General features: G+C 53.2%; 2 protein-coding genes across 2 annotated transcripts; both read right to left on the reverse strand.

The window, feature by feature from the left end:
* Positions 1–3429: 3429 nt before the first annotated feature.
* Positions 3430–7601, reverse strand: EXOSC2 (exosome component 2). The gene is made up of 9 exons (XM_082295479.1): positions 7415–7601; positions 7232–7333; positions 7102–7147; positions 6749–6838; positions 6572–6637; positions 6357–6425; positions 5328–5504; positions 5024–5152; positions 3430–4183 (listed from the first exon to the last, which is right to left on the reverse strand). Exons 1-9 carry the CDS (start codon positions 7537–7539, stop codon positions 4103–4105), a joined length of 885 nt encoding a protein of 294 aa, XP_082151605.1. The 5' UTR covers positions 7540–7601; the 3' UTR covers positions 3430–4102.
* Positions 7602–9713: 2112 nt separating this feature from the next.
* PRDM12 (PR/SET domain 12) lies at positions 9714–17082 on the reverse strand (the record flags this gene model as incomplete). Its single annotated transcript, XM_082295265.1, has 5 exons — positions 9714–10096; positions 11009–11120; positions 14767–14922; positions 15886–16076; positions 16869–17082. 5 exons carry the CDS (start codon positions 17080–17082, stop codon positions 9714–9716), a joined length of 1056 nt encoding a protein of 351 aa, XP_082151391.1.
* Between the last annotated feature and the right edge of the window lie 1416 nt (positions 17083–18498).

Genomic DNA, 18498 nt, shown 5'->3' on the forward strand with positions numbered 1-18498 from the left:
CCATGGATTGAAGTAAAGTGAGGAAATGAAGTTGTCTGTCAGCACAGGCCAAGCAGCACAAGAGAAATTTGTTACAAAACCCGGTACCAACCATTCTTCACTGAAGAAGTTATTCTCTTTTGGGTCTGACTGGAGCATCCTGGATAATCTCTCCTACCACGGCAGGGCTGAAGCAGAGTAAACTCCAAAAGACAACCATGAGTCCACGATACTCAGAAAACCTTCACCAAATTAAGCAAAAGTAATTGCAAATATGCTGGACTTCATAGAATCACAGAACTGTTTGGGTTGGAAAGGACCCTAAAGGTCATCGTGTTCCACCCCCCTGCCACAGGCAGGGACATCTTCCACTAGATCAGGTTGCTCCTTGAACACCTCCAGGGATGTGCTGTGGATGGTACAGGCTGTAACTATGCTCTTCCCTGGCTCACCTGAGATCTGTGCAGATGAATGCATTTACTTTTTATTTAACAGACCAGGTGAGTTTGTCATTCAGGCCAGCAGGCAGTTATTCCTTCCGATGCTGTGCAAGCATAAGCAGCAAAGTGGGGCAGGTTCTTTGCCAGCAGTTCCCAGCCTCTTTCCACTCAGCAGTTTCTCCAAAAGCATTTCCTGTTTCCCAGAGCACTGCTGTAGTTAATGTGGGACAATACGCGGGCAGATGAGTCAGCTGGTCACTCCCAAATGTCACAGCAAGATACCTGCCTTCTTCCCCTTCCTGAAGGGTATTACATTTGCTGTCCCCAACCCTGCTGCCAGTTTTTGTGAACATGGTTGTCTCATGTTAAACTTGGAAGTTGCCCAATAGATTCAGAAATTGTCAGAGAAGACAGAGACAGAAAAGTTGTGTGAATCCAGAATAAATAAAAAAAAGACAGAATGTTTTTTCAATCAAGCCTGTGTACAATGTATGATTTTTTTTTTCCTAAGAGATACTTCAGTACTTTTTCTGTTTACCTCCCATTAAGTGTGGTATACTTCACCCAGCAGCTGCAGTGACGTTTTCTTCATAACAATACCTTAAAAGCTTCAACCTCTTCACCAAATAATAAAACTTAGCATGTTAATTAACAGTCCTCAGGAACCTGAGACAACCGTTTCAAGATGTCTCTAATCTCAGTGGGATTTCAGTCTCTTCTCAGGTCGGCTCAAAGCTTTTTATTTGTACCATTCTCAGCTGAACAGCAAAACTGTGCACGGATGAGACAGAAGTAATGCAATAAGCAGCAGTAATTGGATTAATAACCCATTAGCACAAATTTTAAATCCCAGTGGTTACTCCTAGGAGTAAAGGAATTCTTCCTATTAGTACATGAACACTGGCACCAAGAAACAAGAAAATTATTTTTGCAGATGAGTGATGTTGTGTTCTCATTCCTACAGGCAACACTCACCAGCAAGGGAACTAGCTACTAACTCAACTTCTGAGCACATCTGCACCATGTGTTAACCCTGGAGTAAGCAGCACAGGAGGTGCTACAGCTGCTTTACAAACAGTGTCAGACTGTTTAATAAAGAAATCAAGTTGGTCTGAGCTGTTTTAATGCCTGCATGGGCCTTTTAGCTCCCCGTATAAAAATGAATATTTACTAGGTTTTCCCCACTGCTGCTTTCAACTACTTTTTTTTTTTTTTTCCAAACCAGAGAAGCCATAGTTCCTTCCTTTTCACCCTTCCTGCTTAGAAGTTGCCCAGCAAAATCCCACAGACTATTTCAAGAATTCAAGGGGACACTGCTGTTGCTGCCTTGTTGTTACCTGCTGGTTTGCAGAGCTGTCCTGGATAGGGTTGCAGAACTGCCAGCAATGACCTTGCTGAAGCCTTGTTACAGAATTTAAGTCTTGGCACAGCACTGGCTGAATGTGGAAAGATCAATAATTACCTTTCATGGTCACGGGGGAAAATACTGAGACCTTTGGTTCCCGCCCATCAGGAAAGATCCATAACCAAACCTCACCAGCTGGTGTTCTTCTTGGGTTTAAAAACAAAAATGCCAGGTATTCAGGAATAAGGGAACTGGATGAGTCACATACTCCCCCCATTTAACACATCATTAATGCCAAAACATCAGGAATGGTACAGCAAGCAGGAGGAATCAGAAAGCTCAGAACTGAAGCAGTCCAAATCTTGAATTGTTTTTCAGTAGAAATCCCTGAATCTCCCCATGTGAATCTTACCATGTGGTAATAAGATAAACAGCTGCTAAACTACAGCAATTGGGTAGGGGTGGGGGGAGGGGGGAAAGTACTTTTCTAAGTAAAGGATGCAGACTGTTAAAGCTTTTTTAGCCTTTTTGAACCAGTCTTGTCCATGCTGGTGTAGGTTAGGTGGCTACCAGCAGCCTCATGGAGACCTGAAAGTCACCACCAAGCTTTGGTTTTCAAATTTCCCAAGTCATCCTGAGGATGTGATTGTTGCAACACTTATTAGGGAATCCTCTTAAAATGCAAAAATAACAATTCCCAGGTCTTTTGTGGAGCATTCCAGCAATACCCCCAATAAGTTCAGTACTATTTTCAGAGGCAGCACGGGCAGTTGTGCAGCAGCAGAACGGATTAGCCATGTCCTTGCTTGTCCTTAGCCCCATTATGCTTTAGGATTTGGGCAGCAGCGCTGGTGGCAGCCGTCCAGGCCATGCTGTTTGGCAGAGCAGCGAGGCGGAGCTGCTGGTGAAGGGAAGTGCCACAAACGCGATCCAAAGGTGCCATCTAGTGCCTGCTCGGGACCCCAGGGAAAGCAGCCCGAGCTGGAAGGACAACAACGAAGGGAATTCCTAGTTCCCAGGAAAACACCGAGTAAAGGATTTTCCCTTGTGCCTGAGGCAAGAGTGCAAATTTGCAACGTGCAGTTGTTTTCACGGACAATTGGGGCAGAAGTTTTATCATCTTTTTTAAGAGTTACAGTGCTGTGTTGCAAGGATGTATTTGCAATACAAATAGATACTATAGAGAATACAACAGCTCTAATATGGCACCTGGAGCTGAGAGGATGCTTCAGGGAAATCCTCACATTCTGCACAGAGAACGTGACTGACTGACTGCCTGCCAACACCTGGTTCACATGTCCATCCCTTACACTGGCCTGAAGATCTTCACCAGTGTCATACTGGGCTCCCTGTCATCCTCCAGTCACCTCTGCTTGACTCACCTCTCCCAGGGATCCTGCAGGGAGGCAATGCTTGGAAAGCCACTGTGAACACCACCAGGCAATCCTTACAGAGGAACGCTGTAAGGGCTGAAGAGGAAGGTCAAGTCCTGCTGAAATGAAGGGAAGCAGCCGAAGGGGAGATAAGACCGTGTAACCATTCCAGGTGTCCTGGCACAAGGAAATTTGAGCCAACCATAGCTCTCAAGCTAGACCAAAAACAAGCCAATGCACACACTGCTGAAGGACTGATTTGTTTCAAAAAAATTTACTGAAATGTAAAATACTTAATACAAAACAATACTGGTGCCTCCTCAGAAGAGGAGCTCACCACATCAGGCATAAAAAAAACCCCAGCAGGATACACACAAACCAGGACACTGCTTGTGCACAGCTCCTGGATCATATGGACAGCGACAGCCACATCCCATCTCATACCCCTGAGACATTCAAGCCATGAACAGCCAGACCCAAACTATGGTCAGCAAGGGTGTGGATACTCTTGTTCTCTAAACACCTGTGCCTGGATCTACATTCTTAAAAACAAGGGCTCTCAGTCAGGGGACAGACTGGCAGATCTGTATCACAAGTAAATTAAAATCCAAATCATCTTTTGGGGAGAGAGAATCATCACAAAATGTATCCCTTCCTCTCTGTCATTCTGCACAAAGTTCTGGGGCACTAGACACAGCAACAGGTGCTAGGAGACATGTCCCAGTTGCATCTGCATATTTTTAAAGGCCAGATATCAATTTTTCAAGCCATTGCACTAAAAGGCTATGGTACTTAAGTACTACTGTGTACTAAAAGGACACAGGAGATATCCTAGGAGTGAGGAATTTTGGTGGTTTCTGAAGTGTGGAATGAATGTTGGGGACTAGAACACTGAAAAAACATATAATACTGAAAATCAAAGCTGCCATGCTGGGATTTCAAATGACTGCTTCTGGCCTTGTGCCCTATCCCTCCAAATCCAGCAACCTCTGTCGAGCTTCCAGAACGATCTCCTCTGTCACCTCTGGTTTGAGAATGTCCTTGATCTGCAGTGGAAAGAAGAGCAGTATTAGCACCAGGAAGCAACTACTACTTTTGCACACTCTGTGGGGAGACAAAGGTCCCTGATACATGGCAGTGACCAACAAGGGAGTTTAGAGGGTTGTGGTGAAAAAAGACCTATGGCAGAGGGTCCAAGGCAAAATCAACTTTGCCAATTGGGAATCCTTACAGAGACCAAAGAAAATCAAAGGAGCGGCTACTAACCCTCCTTATCTTCCCTAGAGGACACACACTGTATTTGGGAAGGGCAGAGATGACTTAAACACAATTATACTTCAAAAGAATGCCTCATTGGGAATGAAAGCAGAAGACAATTCAGATCTCATTTATTTATGGGAAGAGAATTCCCTGTGATTGTGATGGCAGGAATCACAGTGAAAAGCTGTACAGCAAGAGGTCAAATGGAAGCAGCCTTCCAGCAGAGCAGGATATGGATACAGACATGAGACTGCTCTCTGTACAATACATGACATTTACTTTTTCATTGCTTCATAAAATGCACTGTACCCTGACACAATGCTAAATTTAAAAGTGTTTTCACAGGAATTAAAGGGTCCATAATCCCAGCAAGGGATACACAACATCTATCAAAAAAGGGGCTGATCTCTCTATAGGAATAGTTAGACTCTGCCAGAAGCAGAACTCTTCAAACAATCCCTGAAATTGTGCAAGACAATTTATGTTATGCAGAAGGGGAGAGCTCATACTGTCACTTACTACAGGATGCTTTGGAAACTCAAAGGAAACTCTGACTTCAGCAGCAACTGATGCAGCCTTTCTGTTCCCTCCCCTCAGTGTGGAATAAACACCACTGGTTCCTGTACCTGATGAGGAAGGGATGCTTCATAGCAATACAGGATGCTGGTGTCAAAGAGCATCATCTTGTGAGTGACCAGAGCCATGATGCAATTTCGGAGCCGTGAGATCACCTCCCGGTCAGACAAGGGAACTGGCTGAGGAAGGACAGAGGAAAAGGGATGAACGTACAGGGAAATAATGCAAGTAAAAAAGCCTTGCTGTGAACCTAACACAAGATCCTGAAAGTCTCAGCTTACTTCTATGCCTCTGACTATGTCAGACTAAAAACCATCACTGGTAAGAGAAGGCTCATCTTCCCTGAACACTCACCTCCAAATTGGTGGTGTAGCCTCCAGCCTCGTCATCCTTCTGCTCTGGAGTTGGGTAGATCCAGATGAAGCCATTGTTGCCAAGGATCACGGATGCACCACAGGGCAGGTCATGGAAATGAGTCTTCTGGCGTTTCACAAGGGAGGGAGAGACCTGAACCAGCACACCCTGGGCAAGCTGGAGAGGAGACCATGAGGCTCAGCATGAGAGACATCATGAGCCACCACAGATCACACCGTGTCACTGACACACACTCCATTCCTGGCCTAGGAACCACTCTTTTTTAACACCTTTTCCTGTGAAACCGTGAATATAAAACCTGCCTGCCTCTGGGAGCACTGGGAGGATTAGCTAATGCCTGTGCAGCCCTTTGAAGACAAAGAATACTCTAAGTGCTTAGCACGAATGTTCATAATATCTTGATCGTAACTACACATCAACCATCCCTGCAGAAAAATGAGGAGTCAGAGGCCCAATTTAGCAGAACACTTTCCCTCGTAATCCAATCACTGTCCTTCACCCTCTGTGCAATAAGCACACTTCCCTTTCATCTTTTAAGTGCTAATACCCTTGGTCTGGTAATCCCAAACTGCAGCCTACGCTCCAACAGCCCCTTGGCTTATTTCAATGCACAAAACCAGAGATAAATGCCAACTGCGTAAAGCCTAAAATAGAGCCCTGGGGAGAGGAACAAGTCACAAGGGCAATGGCCAGCAGAAGAGGAGTGAGGAGATTTCTCCCCAGGATTTAATTCCCAAGTGGCTAGTGGGGGAAACAGGACTAGCAGGCTGGAACTGTGGACAGGGAGAGCAGTGGCTCAAAGGGCAACACAAGGACACCTCCTCTACTTCAAGGAAACTACTTGGTGCTCCCACATAGGAGCTGAGAGTCTTCCTATCCTACAGGAATGGGTTATAGCAACATCCTGCTCTACTCGAGAACTCTTTTCTTTAAAAAGCCTCCAAATGGCCTTATACAAGTCAGCTGGTGCAGAATTATCCCAGGATCAAGGGCTTTGGAACAACTCACCTTCCCGTATTTCAGGCTCCGGGTGTGCAGCGATACAGCCCCATCAGAAAATATAGACTGGACCTCTGCCTGTTGGTGCCACTTAAGGAAACAGGGTCCCTAAGGCTGCCCAGTGCCACCCTGGCACAGCTCTCACCCCCAGCCAGGCCAGCCAAACTCTGCCTGTTCTTCCCATACCCTTGGCAGTTCTGTCAATGGGAGCAGCAGAAGGATACACTGATGAGATCCCCTTCCTGCAGGTAGTCCCTCATTGCAAGCTCATCTTCCGCTGATTTCCTTCTCTGAAACATCACAAGAAAAGTTACATGGAGCCCAGAATGAGAAAACAACCATCGATAGCTCAGTGTGGGGGACCTTAGGATGCCATGTAAAACACAACCAGCTACACTCACCAGCTCCCCACCAGGTAAATTTATAGACGACAGCAACAGGACTGAATCCAGCCTGGAATTCGTTTCCACTTTCCATCGCTTCTGCTGAACCTAAGGGGAAAAAAAACCCCCAAAACCTATTGGTACACACTCAAAAACTGAATGGGAGCTGCAGCTCACTAAGCTGCAGAAGGGGACATCTCTGCTGGCTTCTTCCAGCCTCATCGCGGTTAAAATCCACGCGCTCCCAGTACCCTGCGCAGGGACACTGATGTGTATCAGCGTTTTAGGAGCCCGGGAAACTCTTTGGGTCGGACTGAGCCACGACCACTCTCCTCCTCCTCCTCGGCACCGCGGCAAACACCGGGCTTTACCTCCGTAATCCTCCCGACCACGATGTCGCCGATCTCGCCGTTGTACCTGGCAGAGAGAGCGGCGGTCACACACCTCACGCTGCCGAGCCAGGCCACGCCGCCGGCCCGCACCCGCCGCGGCCGCGCTCACCTGGCCTTCAGCGCCCTGACGCACACCAGCTTGTTCACTCTCTCCACCACGCCGGCCACCGAGGCGATCAGCTTGTCGTCCTCCACATAAGTACCGTGGCCCCTGGGGAGAGAGAGCAGCTACCTAAGGACAGCCCGAAGCCGCGCCACGCCGCAGACGCCTCCCCTCCGCCGCTGCCCGCACCTCATATATCCCGTGTCCGTGGTGATCGTGTCCCCCGGTGCCACCAGATGCTTCTCGCCGCCCCGGGGCGCGCCGGAGTCCACGGGCGCGCGGAGCGCCGGCAGCCTCATGGTGACTGCCGCCATCTTGGCCCCGCCGCACGCGCCTTCCGCCAGCCATGATGGCTGCTGGCGAGAGCGCGCCTGAGGGCTCGGGCGCCGCCATCTTGAGTGAGGGCAGCGGGGGGCGGTGACTGGGCAGCCATGTTTGCTCCTGGCAGGGAGGGGACTCGCGGGCTTCGCCCCGTTGGGGCCCAAGGGCGCCTCGGCCATCTTTAGTGTGGGCAGGGTGCGGCACCCTTCGGGCAGCCCCTGGCGGTGACCCGCTCCCCCAGACCCCGCCCGGCAAACCGGGAGGACCCGGCGGGCCTCCCCCGGGGCTCACCGGGCCCCACAGCCCGGGCCGGGCTGCAGTGCTGTGGGTCAAGGCGGGGAGCAGCACCCCCAGTTTGGGGTGCCCCTCACACAAGGTGTCCCCCTGAGGGCAGTCATCTGCTGCCCTCCCCAGCTGGCCGGTGCTCACGCTTGGCTTTAACATCCCCGCGGGACTCCGGATTGACCCCTTCCCCTCGGCGGAGCTTTGCCAGCAGGAGCTGATAAATCCGTTGAAAAGTTTTACCCATTTAATTCAAGCACCGATTCGGCTCCCAGAGCTGCGGTGGAAACACCACGGGAAAAGCAGTCAGCGATGACCGGCAGCAAATGTGTCGCTTCCTTCCAGCAGGGCTTGCACCTGTATCCCATCACAGCCAAAATATGGGCGCTAATTCATGGAATGTATCGAAGGATAGCAATAGCTGTGGCTTCAAAGAGCGACTGTACAAGTTCACAAGAGTAGGGGCTGGCAGGGTGGAATCTGTAGATACCACCTGCTTGGGAGTGAGCCAGCACTTACCCCAGCTTTCAGACCTGAAAAGGGGCTTCTTTAGCCAAAACCCGGGTTTTTTTCCCCCTCCCAGATGCACTTCCTGGTCCTGCAGATGACACCACATCTCACTCACAGATTATTGTGTTAATTAAGACCTTCACTCACCCCAATAACCACATCCTTCCCCTGGCATATAATATAAAGCTCTCCCTTTTCTAAATGATAAATGTTCCAAGTAATTTTTATTTAGAATACAAGAGAGGTACAAATGTATTTACACTGTGTACATATACAATCAAATAATATATAATATCAAAGTCTTGTAAATAATGTTTACATAAATATTTACAAAGTTAAAGTGACAGTTTTGGGGGTTCTTTTCTTTTGTTTTTGTTTATTTTCTTCTGGAAGTAGAACACGGTTTGTGAGAACTTTATACATCTTATAATTAATATTGGAATACCTTCTTTTAAGATTTATGATACACAGCCTTTCTCCGGAGTATGGGGACTCCAGAGGGCGCTTAGAGTTGTCCTTGGGGACAGAGCTGGCCCGGGGACAGGTTTTCTCTGTCCCCAGAGGGCAGTAGCAGTTCCAACCAAAATGTTCCTTCACAGCTGGGAAAGGGATGGGGAGAAATGCTGCCAGGGCTGGAACAGGCACAGCCTGGCAGAGCTCAGGATTCCCGAAAAACCTGCCTGTGGATGGTTATTCCCAGCTGGCACTGTCTCCCCTCTGCCCACGGCATTGCTTGGAGCGGTGACAGACCCCAGTGCAGGGCTTGGGCTGGAGCAGGACAGGCAGAGGGGGCTCGGGTGGGAGAAAATGCAAATGTTCGCTAACTCGGGGCTCCCAAGGAGGGAAAGGTGTCCCTTGAAAGGAGCCACCGGGGCCAAAGCCACTCCTGGGGCAAACAGGCATGACAGGGATGGCCACATCAGGGCTGTGCCAGCTTTTCCATGGGGCATGTGTCTGCTGGAGCAGAGGAGGAGGGATAAGAGCAATGTTTCTTTCCACCAATTTATCTGTAAAACCCAGATGTGACTCACCTAGGCCCAGCTTTTCAGCCGCCCCAGTCCTTCCCCAGTGCACTGGCAAGCCCACACAGGACATCCCGCTGAGTCCCTTTTCCCCTGCCAACCCCAGGGGCCACCAGCCCACCCTGTGCCCCATCTCCCTGGGGATGATCCCGCACGACTCAACTGCAGAGCTGGGGGCTCCCCTCCTGCTGTACCCGCACAGTCAGTGATGCCCAAAAACAGCCCAACACCCCTCGGAGACACAAAGCAGCTCTGCCTCTGCCCCCCAGCTCAGCCAAGGGCCACCCCGCCAGTTCATCGCGTGTCTCAGCATCAGTCTTTGCTGTCCCAAATCCTGCTGCTGCACCGGGGCTTCACAGCACCATGGTGGGGATGTGATGGGCCAGGGAGGCGGGATGGGGCACAGGCAGGGCGGGCGAATGGGCCTGCAGGGAGGCGTTGGGGGGCCGGTGGCGGGCGCTTTTCTGGTGTGCCCGCAGCCCTGCGAGCTGGGAATAGGCACTTTGGCAAACCTGGCACTTGTAGGGCCGCTCGCCCGTGTGCAAGCGGACGTGGTTGCGGAGGGTGGAGGACTGGCTGAAGCGGCGGTTGCAGAAGCGGCACACGAAGGGCTTGTCCAGGGTGTGGATGCGCATGTGGGAGCGCAGGTTGCTGCGGGAGTTGAAGCCGCGGTGGCAGATGACGCAGCGCATCCGCCCCGTCGTGCTGGCCCCCGTCTCCACCGCATGGAAATCCTCTGGGGATGACAGGTGACAGTCAGGCACTGCCCTGCAGCACAGCAGCTCACCCCACCCCAAGGCCCTGGCGTGCTGGGTGCCCTGGAAAGCCCCCAGTGCCTTCCTGCTGGCTCCCTGCTGCTGAGGTCACCTATCTTGGGCAGACTGGCATCCAGGCTGGCTCTTAGGATTTTGGGATGCAGCCAGTGCTAGGAATGGGCTCACCCAGATTTAGGTAAGGGGAGCATTCAAGCTGAGCGGAATGAATCCCTTATAGATGGACACAAGACCAATTTTCTCCTGCCTGGACTGCAGCAGAGCTGGAAGGGGGTGGGTGTAGGCACTCTCAGGAACCCCCAACCATGCTGTCCAGCCCCTTCACTGGTCCCAGCTTCTCCCCTCACTCTGCTGGGCTCAGACATGGCTCTTTCAGAGTGGGGAGTAGGGTCAGGGAGCACAGAAGTGGCTCCAAACACAGCCTGAGCTGTGCTGTGCCACAGAGAAGCACCTCAGGGAGTCACTGAGACAAGCAGAGAGCAAAGGCCCAAGGAGAGAAAAGCCTCCTGTGTTGGTGGTTAAGGTCCCTTAAATGCAGAGTGGGAATGTAGAAGCTGCATCCACTTGGTGTTTCATAGAGTGTTGGGGCTGCCTTCCACTCACACCCTGTGCTGCTCCTCCCTGCCTGGCTGGGTCAGGCAGCAACTGCCAGACACCCCACCAACAACAGCTGTGGGTAAACTGGCCTGGAGGCATCACCCTGAATTACTGAGGGCCTGCTCAAGCTGTATGGATCATGTCATAGCCCTGTGCTTGTCCACAGACAACTGAGATGTCTGACATACCCCTGGGATGTCCCTGCCTTGTGCCTGCCCTACAGCCTCAGAGCTGGGCACAGGGTGAACAGGCGGGGATGTTGCACCCTTGTTACCTACCATGTTTGTTCTTCTTCTGCTCCTCTTCTAGCCCCGGCACACCTGGGATGCCCAGGAAGGTGTTGTGGGAGTTCCCGTACCAGACCAGCAGCTCTTGGTCTGGAGGAATCATCTAGAAAGAGAGATAAAGACAGGGTTGTTGGGGGCGTGATGAACATCCATTCCTGTGCTGATCCATTCAGATCTACCCTGGCTGTGCCCCATTTCTGTGAGACCCTGCTGCCATCTGGGACCTGCCAGCAGTCCTCAACACCCCCACGCAGGCACAGAACAGCTCAGCATGCAGCACGGGAGGTGGTGGCACAGTTCAGCACCACCCAGCACCAGCACAAACCCACTCCAGGCTCTCCCCCAAGCTGGGACACAAACAGGGTGATGGACAAATATGCAGCTCCAGAGCACAGGGACAGATCTGGGGTCTCTGGAGTGCAGGACCCAGAGGTCCCAGCAGCTTGGGGAGAGCAGGACAGGGCAGAACACAGAGACATGGAGAAATAAATCATTTGTGGAGCCACAACCAGCATGAGTGGCAGAGACCAAAGCAGGGACCTGAGACACGGAGCCCCAGCTCAGGGCTCCAGCAGAGCATTTTGTCTTTGGATGGAGCCATCAGCAGCCTCCTGCTGCAGGGCACAGGCAGCATCTCCCACCCACCCCTGCCGGGGCTGATTTTAGAAGATGGAAATGCAGATCCACCAGCAAAGGGCTCATCAGCCCGTGGAGCAGAGGAGAGCTCGGGGCTGCTGTAAGAGACCATGACTCAGGTGTGAAACGCTGTTTATATCCCACACCAAAGCTGCAGTGCCTGCAAGAGCCCAAGGACAGCTACAGGACCAGGGCAGGAGTTTTGCATCATCCACGCTCCCATTTCCCTGAAGCGATGGCACTTCTCCTGTCCCTGCTGTTCTGTCATGTTCCCGCATGGCCGAGGCGAGCGACCAGGAAACGCCGCTCAAGGCTCCCCTCCTGCAGCAGCCGTGGCTGGGAAGATGGATCCTCTCAGACCAGTTCAAACAACACTAATAACAACATCACTTCATAAAAAAATACAAATTTTGCCTAGCAGTCCCTACTGTTAAGAACCTAATTTAGAAGTAGGAATGTCCTGCGTTTCTGTACACTAAGCATGTTAGATCCAAGTAAAACAACATCCACATGAAACACAGATCCGAAGTTCAACCACCTCAACACTGAAAATGTATTAAATTTTAGGCATCTGAAATTAATAGGAATTTGGCTTCATGTCTTTGTTCACCTGCATAAAGACATCACTGGGGCTGCAGAGGAGGAATCTGGGAGGCAGAGGAAGCTGATATCCTTTTGCATCCCAAATTGATGACGCTGTTTCTTGGTGCTATTTGCTCTTAACAGGAAATTAGTCATTTTTAATACAAGCAAATAAAATACTGCTGAAAGGATAAAACAATCTGCATGGGTGCATGTGTGTGTGTTTTATTCTGCTGAAGCTGCTGCAGCCACATCAGCAGCAGGTGATCGCCCATGTGCACACATCCCAAAGCAAATTCAAATTGCCCCCCAGAAATCTTGTGGCCTTCAGATCAAAGGCCAAAACTTTCTGCCCTCAGTTTATTTCCCAGCAGCAGCAACTTGGTATTGCTGAGAAAGAGGACGGGAAAAACAAATCAGCAAATAAGGGCAGGAACAGGCAAAACACATTAAAATATTAAAGGCAAATAGGGGGAAAAAGCACCAAATAAATTTGATTTTTTTGGCAGGTAGGTGAGAAAGGCATCCAAAGAGATGCTTTGCTGGAGCCCTGGTGCAGCGGAGGTGGGTGCAGAGCAATAGGAACCAGGGAGCTCACTGTGCCCACTGTGCCCAGGGCACAGCAGGCAGGGGCAGGAGGCTGTACAGGGGGACAGGAGGTGGGGAAGCCACCAGGACTGGTAGGGGATGGAGGGTGACAATGGCTGCACACGGACACCTGTGGTGCTGAGCAGGACAGTGCTAAGTTCAGGTCGGTGTGTGCATGCCCTGCTGAGCTTGAGGAGCAGTGTGACAGCAGGGATCCTTCATGCCCACCTCCTCCCACACATCACTTGGGGTTCAGCACTCTCAGCATCTCAAATTCACTGCTTGCGCCAAGGGAATTAAACTCATCCTGCTCCGCTGCTCGCTGCTTCAGCCTCAGGAACAAGCCCACAGATGGATCATGGCTACACCCAAATATTCACTCAGTCACCCCTTCATCTGTGCCTGCACAAGGTGTAAAATCCACAGCTGTGTTCCTAATCACACCACGGCTACCTGGAACTATTTTATTTACTTGCATAAGTTAAGAACAGTAATAAAAAACACTTAAGGTGCTGTCACAACAGGCACAGCTGCCCACAGGAATATCAGGTCTTAAACTGGGAACAGCTGAAGGGGTGATCAGCATGAAAACAGCAGGGAAGTGCGTGGAGATCTTGGGAAAGGTGGCAGAGCCCAAGGGTGACATGGGACCCTCCTGCAGCAGGAGAGAATATCTGATCGTCTTCCTACCCACCCATTCACCTTTCCCAACCAACTGCAGCAATCCCTAACCCAGCCCTGCTCGCTCAGTGCAGGATTGGGTTGTGGTCCTGTGCCATGGAGCATTTGAATTTGTGCTGCTCTGTAAGCCAGTGCAGGAGCACTACCTGAATAGATCCAGAGAGCTGCCCGTGCCCATGGAACCAGCAGGCACTCATGGTTGTTCCCGGCTGACACCCTCTCCCAGCTGCAAACGCTCCTCAGGTGAGACTCTGAACCCAATACTGGAGGGGGACAATCCCACAGTGCAGGTCTGGGATGGACTGGGACATGTTCCCTCTTGTGACTCTTAAAGCCAAAGCTGCTGCACAAGGACATCTCCCTAAGCCATCACCTTTCTCCACCTGCAATAGCATTGGGTTATGGGGACACTGCACACAAGCAGGGCTGGATCCCACCATCGCCCTGCTCTGGCACTGTCATCAATATGTAGGCATGTGTCATCAGTAATGCCGGGGAGCCAGTCACCCACCTCCATCCCAGAGTCTCCTGTAGGGAGCTGTGAGCGTCCTTCAGCCATCACCCCACTGCATGGCAGCCTTGCCATCCCTGGGACCCTGTACCAGGGTCCAGTGCCACGCCAGCACCAACCAGCACTTCATACAGGAGCACATGGATGAGGGGAGCAAGAAGAGTCCCTTCCCCGCAGTGTAAAGCCCAAGGCACAACTGCACCAGCACCACTCCCTGCCCGCTCCATGGCTCCCTGCTCCCTGCACAGCCGGAGTGTGATGCCCAGGCAAAGCAGTATAGAGTCAGGTTCAGCCTGTGCTCAGCACCTGGGTTTCACAGAACCCCCCAAACTTTACCCTGCTATAAAGAAGCAGGTTCTGCACAAGATCCTGCTTTTTCAATAGAGCATCTAACCCCTGTCCTTGTCCAGAGCCCCATCTGGGCCAGAATTGCAGCTCTTTTCATGCTTTGCACCCCAAACAAAGATCTATTCTCCCTCTGTTTAACACACATCACTCCATGAGCCCACAGAAAGGGAACAGAGAGGAGAAGGGACCTTTACTATTCTCTGAAGCCTGTGCAATGGCCCTTCCTTGTGGTTTCAACCTCTCCTGATGGATCTGAGTGCCAAGGATGGAAAAACTGCCATGTCCTTCCACAGACACTCCACCAACAGCCCAAAGAACAAGGGAGAAAAAGTCTGTAGGGTGAGGGATCCCACCACCCTGCTCCTCTATTGCAGATGCCCAGCTGCCCTTCAGCCCCACTTACCTCAATGGCCTTGTAGAAGATGTTGTTCCCGATCTGGACCACCTCAAGGTTCTGCTCCTGCTCGTTCCGTGCACATTTGATGTAGGTCATCCAGCTGCGGTGATCCTCCTGGCTGGCGTCAATGAAGTACCGCACCGTGCCATCCTCGTTGAACACCTGCGAAGGGAGAGAGCACTTGGTAGTGATGCTGCCCACAGTGGGCTGAGCCCCTCCACCTCCTGCCTTTGGGATAAAGCCTGGACAGGGACAAGCTCAAAGCCAGCACAGCCTCAGGGCTGAGACCCTGACAGCAGCCAAGAGATGCCGAACCCTTCCTGCTTGTGGTGCCGGACTGTGGTTCTGCAGCGGGGCTGAGAAATGCGCCCTGCTCTCACTGGCATGGCTGGTCCTGTCAGCCCCTATCTCCCTGGATAACCCAGCTCCCTTCCTCAATCTCCCTTCTCATCAGAGCCCCACCAGCAACTCAGCCCCAGAGGAAGGGGCTGTTCATCATCCTGCACCTGCCTTGGGAGTGGGACAATGCCTTGGGTGGAGGGGGAAGGGGCCTGCCAGGCCTGGAAAGATGCTTTGCAGGGTGGCAGGAAAGATGAGACAAGTTTCTATTAGGCATGAAATTATAATAGTAATTAAAAATAGTTAAGAAGTGCAAGTCTGAGTCAAACAAATGAAAAAATAGGAAACAAAAAATTGGCTGTGCACAACGTCCTGGCATCTCAGATCCCCCCCAAACTCCACAGTTTTGTTCGTGGTTAACCTCACCAGGGCTGGGACAAAGCAGGGAGCAGGGGACAGGGTAGAGCTGGTTTTGCCCACTGTGGCCAGTGTGGGCAGCAACCAGTCGGACAGGGATGGGCAGGGCAGGGTGTGATCCGGCTGTATGGGACATGAACAACAGCATTTCGGGGCTCCTCTATAGGCTGGCTGCACCCGAGGTCTGAGGAAACCTCATCCTTCTCCTGCAAGGGGTTCCTAAACCCACCTGCCCAGATATTTGCATGACTAGGGAAACTGAGGCACAAGGATGGTGCCTGAAGGTGCACAAGCACGGCACAGATCCCCAGCGCCCGTCCCTGCTTTTTGCCAAACCACTCCAGTCTCGGGGTTCAGGGGGCTCGTTACCTCCCACATGAGGTTGTTGTTCTTGCACAGGTCCACATGCTCGGGGGAGATGACCCTGCCCGTGAACGGCCCCATCTCTGTGCCAGCCTTGATCCAGGTCTTGGAGAAGATGCCGAGCCCTTCCCCGGGAATAGAGCTCTGGGCGATTATCACTTCCGACGGCAGCACCAGGCTGGAGAGCTTCTGCACCTCTGCGAGGGGGGAGACGTCTCAGAAAGGGACCGAGGTGGGGGAGAGGGGGGGAGACCGGGGGCGGCGGGGACCCCTCCCAACCCCAGCCCCAGCCCAGACCCCGGGGCTGAGCCTTTTAAACGCCCAACCGGGCTCCCACAAAGCGGTACAAGGTTCCCCCGGGGCATTGAGGAGGTACCTGGGAAAAGCATCCCGGGCTGGGCGAGGGAGCGGGGCTGGGAAAGGAGGTTAAATGGTGTCTATTTCGGCCCATCCAGCAATTTGTCATGCTGTTAAAGTGATCTGCATTCATTAAACTCAACTAGAAAGAAATTGCTAATTCTAAATTCATTAGTCCTTTAGGAATGCTGTAGCGGTACATTGTGCCTGAATGGCGCGAGGGCTTGTTTAAAAGGGCCCAGGAATTCCTCTTACAAAATGGGGAGATGAGATGGTTGACATATCGTGAATGGAAATGGAATTAGCCTTCATGGTAAATTAAGAGAGGAACAGAAATCCGAGAGGGGGAAAAGGGAGCCGGGACGCCCCGGCGATGCCGGGGCGAGAGAAAAGATATTGTCCCGAGCGGCTGAATGCGGGACGGCCCCGGCCCCCCCAGCCCGCGGTTTAAGTGGGAACTTTCTCAGGTCAAGCCCAAGTTAACCAAATGAATTTAAAGCCCTTTTTCCCCAGTCCCACGCCTGGGGCGAGCGGGGAGCCGGGACCACATCCCGCCGCCGGGCACCGGGAGCCGGCCCGGGGCCGATGGGGAAAACCGGGGGGATCGGGGAGGGTCCGGGGGGGTCACTCACCTCCGGAGAAGGACTGAGCCAGGACTTCGGCCGTGAAGGCGGTCTTGGGGCTGCTCTTCTCCTCGAAGAGCTGCTCGCCCAGGACGTTTCTCCAGCGGCCGTAGAGGAAGCTGTGCAGGATGTCGGAGGTGATCACCTCGGCCAGCGAGAGCCCCTGCGGCTTCAGCCCGGGCTTGAGGACCAGGGCCTCGGCGGGCAGCACCGAGCCCATCATGGGGGCGAGGCGGCGGGGCCGAGCGCGACGGGGCCGGGCGCGGCGGGCGGTGGGCGGCGGGCTGGGCTCCGTTCGGCTCGGCGGCTCCCGCCCGGCTATATATGAGCTTCATTGACCCTCCTAATTGGTTATTAATGACCTCCCTGACGTTGGCGGAGAGACTGGGGCTGCCGGAGCGAGGCGAACCGTCGGAGCCCCCCCCACCATCTCCTCCTTCCCTCCCCTCCCGGGGGTGGGGTGGCTGGAGAGAGGGAGGGACACGGCGAGCGCACACACACACACACACACACACACACGTATACACACATACACACACACATATACAAACATACACGCACCGGCTCGGCCCCCCGCACCTCCCGGCCCGGCCAAACCCAAACCCAGGCACCTGCCCCCGGGCACGGCAGAACAGCAGCGGAACGGGCAGAAATGTCCCCGCCGGTGTCCCACGGACGAGGCGCACCCTCGGGCATGGTCCCGCTCCCCACTTGGCCCCCGCGCTCGTTTTTGGGGCTGAAACGCTGCGCTTTAGGGCCGTTGGGTACCACAACGAAATCGGCGGCCCCGAGCCCGACAGCTCCCGGTGCTCTCCGGAGTTTGGCCCTTGCGGCCCTGGGGGAACGAGCCGAGGCTCCCGCAGTTGGCTCCGACCGTGCTCGGCTCCCCGCTGCCCCCCGCATCCCCGGCTCTCCCGGCCAGGACCGGCAGCACCGGGAGGCTCCGGCGCTGCTCCCCCAAAATCCAGGAAAGGGTCCCCAAGCATGGGGCGGGTGGGACGCGCTCCTGGGGTTGATCCCCGCTTGACCCCAGGACAGGGCTCACTTGGCTGCCGCCGCCAGCCCGGCAGGTCCCCAGTCCCACATCCCTGTGAGAATTGTGCCCAGGGATGCCCGAGGACAGCTCGTGGATCCCCCGTCTACTTGCAATAGCAACCATGTCGTGCCGTGTCCCCGCAGGGCCGGACCCCGAACCCGGGGCAGGCTGCAGTATCTCCGGGGCTCTGCCGCCGCATGGCCCCCGTCCCCGCACCCGAAGACATTCCCCGGACAGCCACGGCGCCCATCCCCGCCTTGACGAGCCCAGGAGCTCCGCAGCCACCACTGCTCCCCAGCAAGGTGGCATCAGAGCGGTGCCCCCAAACCCAGCGCTCCCTCCGGACCCGAGCTTTGCCGGCTCAGCAAAGGGTTAATCTTTCCCGGATTTAAACCCAGTCCTGCTGTGTCGGAGCTTAGAGCCCTCTCCTTAGCCTTGTTCTTTTGATTTTCATGGGGACGAGGGGCTGTAAAGGGCTGGGGGAAGAAGGCTGGGCCCCCAAAATCCTCAGGCGCTCAAAGGCCGGTTCCCGCACCCCGGAGTCCCGGGAAGCCCCGCCGAGTCTCACCGTGCCCGGAGCAGCAGCCAAGCACAGCCCAAATC

Source organism: Coloeus monedula (assembly GCF_965178545.1).
Source record: "Coloeus monedula genome assembly, chromosome: 21".
NCBI classification, from domain to species: Eukaryota; Metazoa; Chordata; class Aves; order Passeriformes; family Corvidae; genus Coloeus; species Coloeus monedula.

Bases quoted from the DNA above. Each gene is read 5' to 3' on its own strand.
- EXOSC2 (XM_082295479.1), bottom strand. From the start codon at position 7,539: ATGGCGGCAGTCACCATGAGGCTGCCGGCGCTCCGCGCGCCCGTGGAC. The intron at 7,148-7,231 runs GTGAGCGCGGCC...TCTCTCTGCCAG, and splicing joins GTCAGGGCGCTGAAGGCCAG to GTACAACGGCGAGATCGGCG. The intron at 5,505-6,356 runs GTGAGTTGTTCC...TCTCCTCTCCAG, and splicing joins GGAGCCTGAAATACGGGAAG to CTTGCCCAGGGTGTGCTGGT.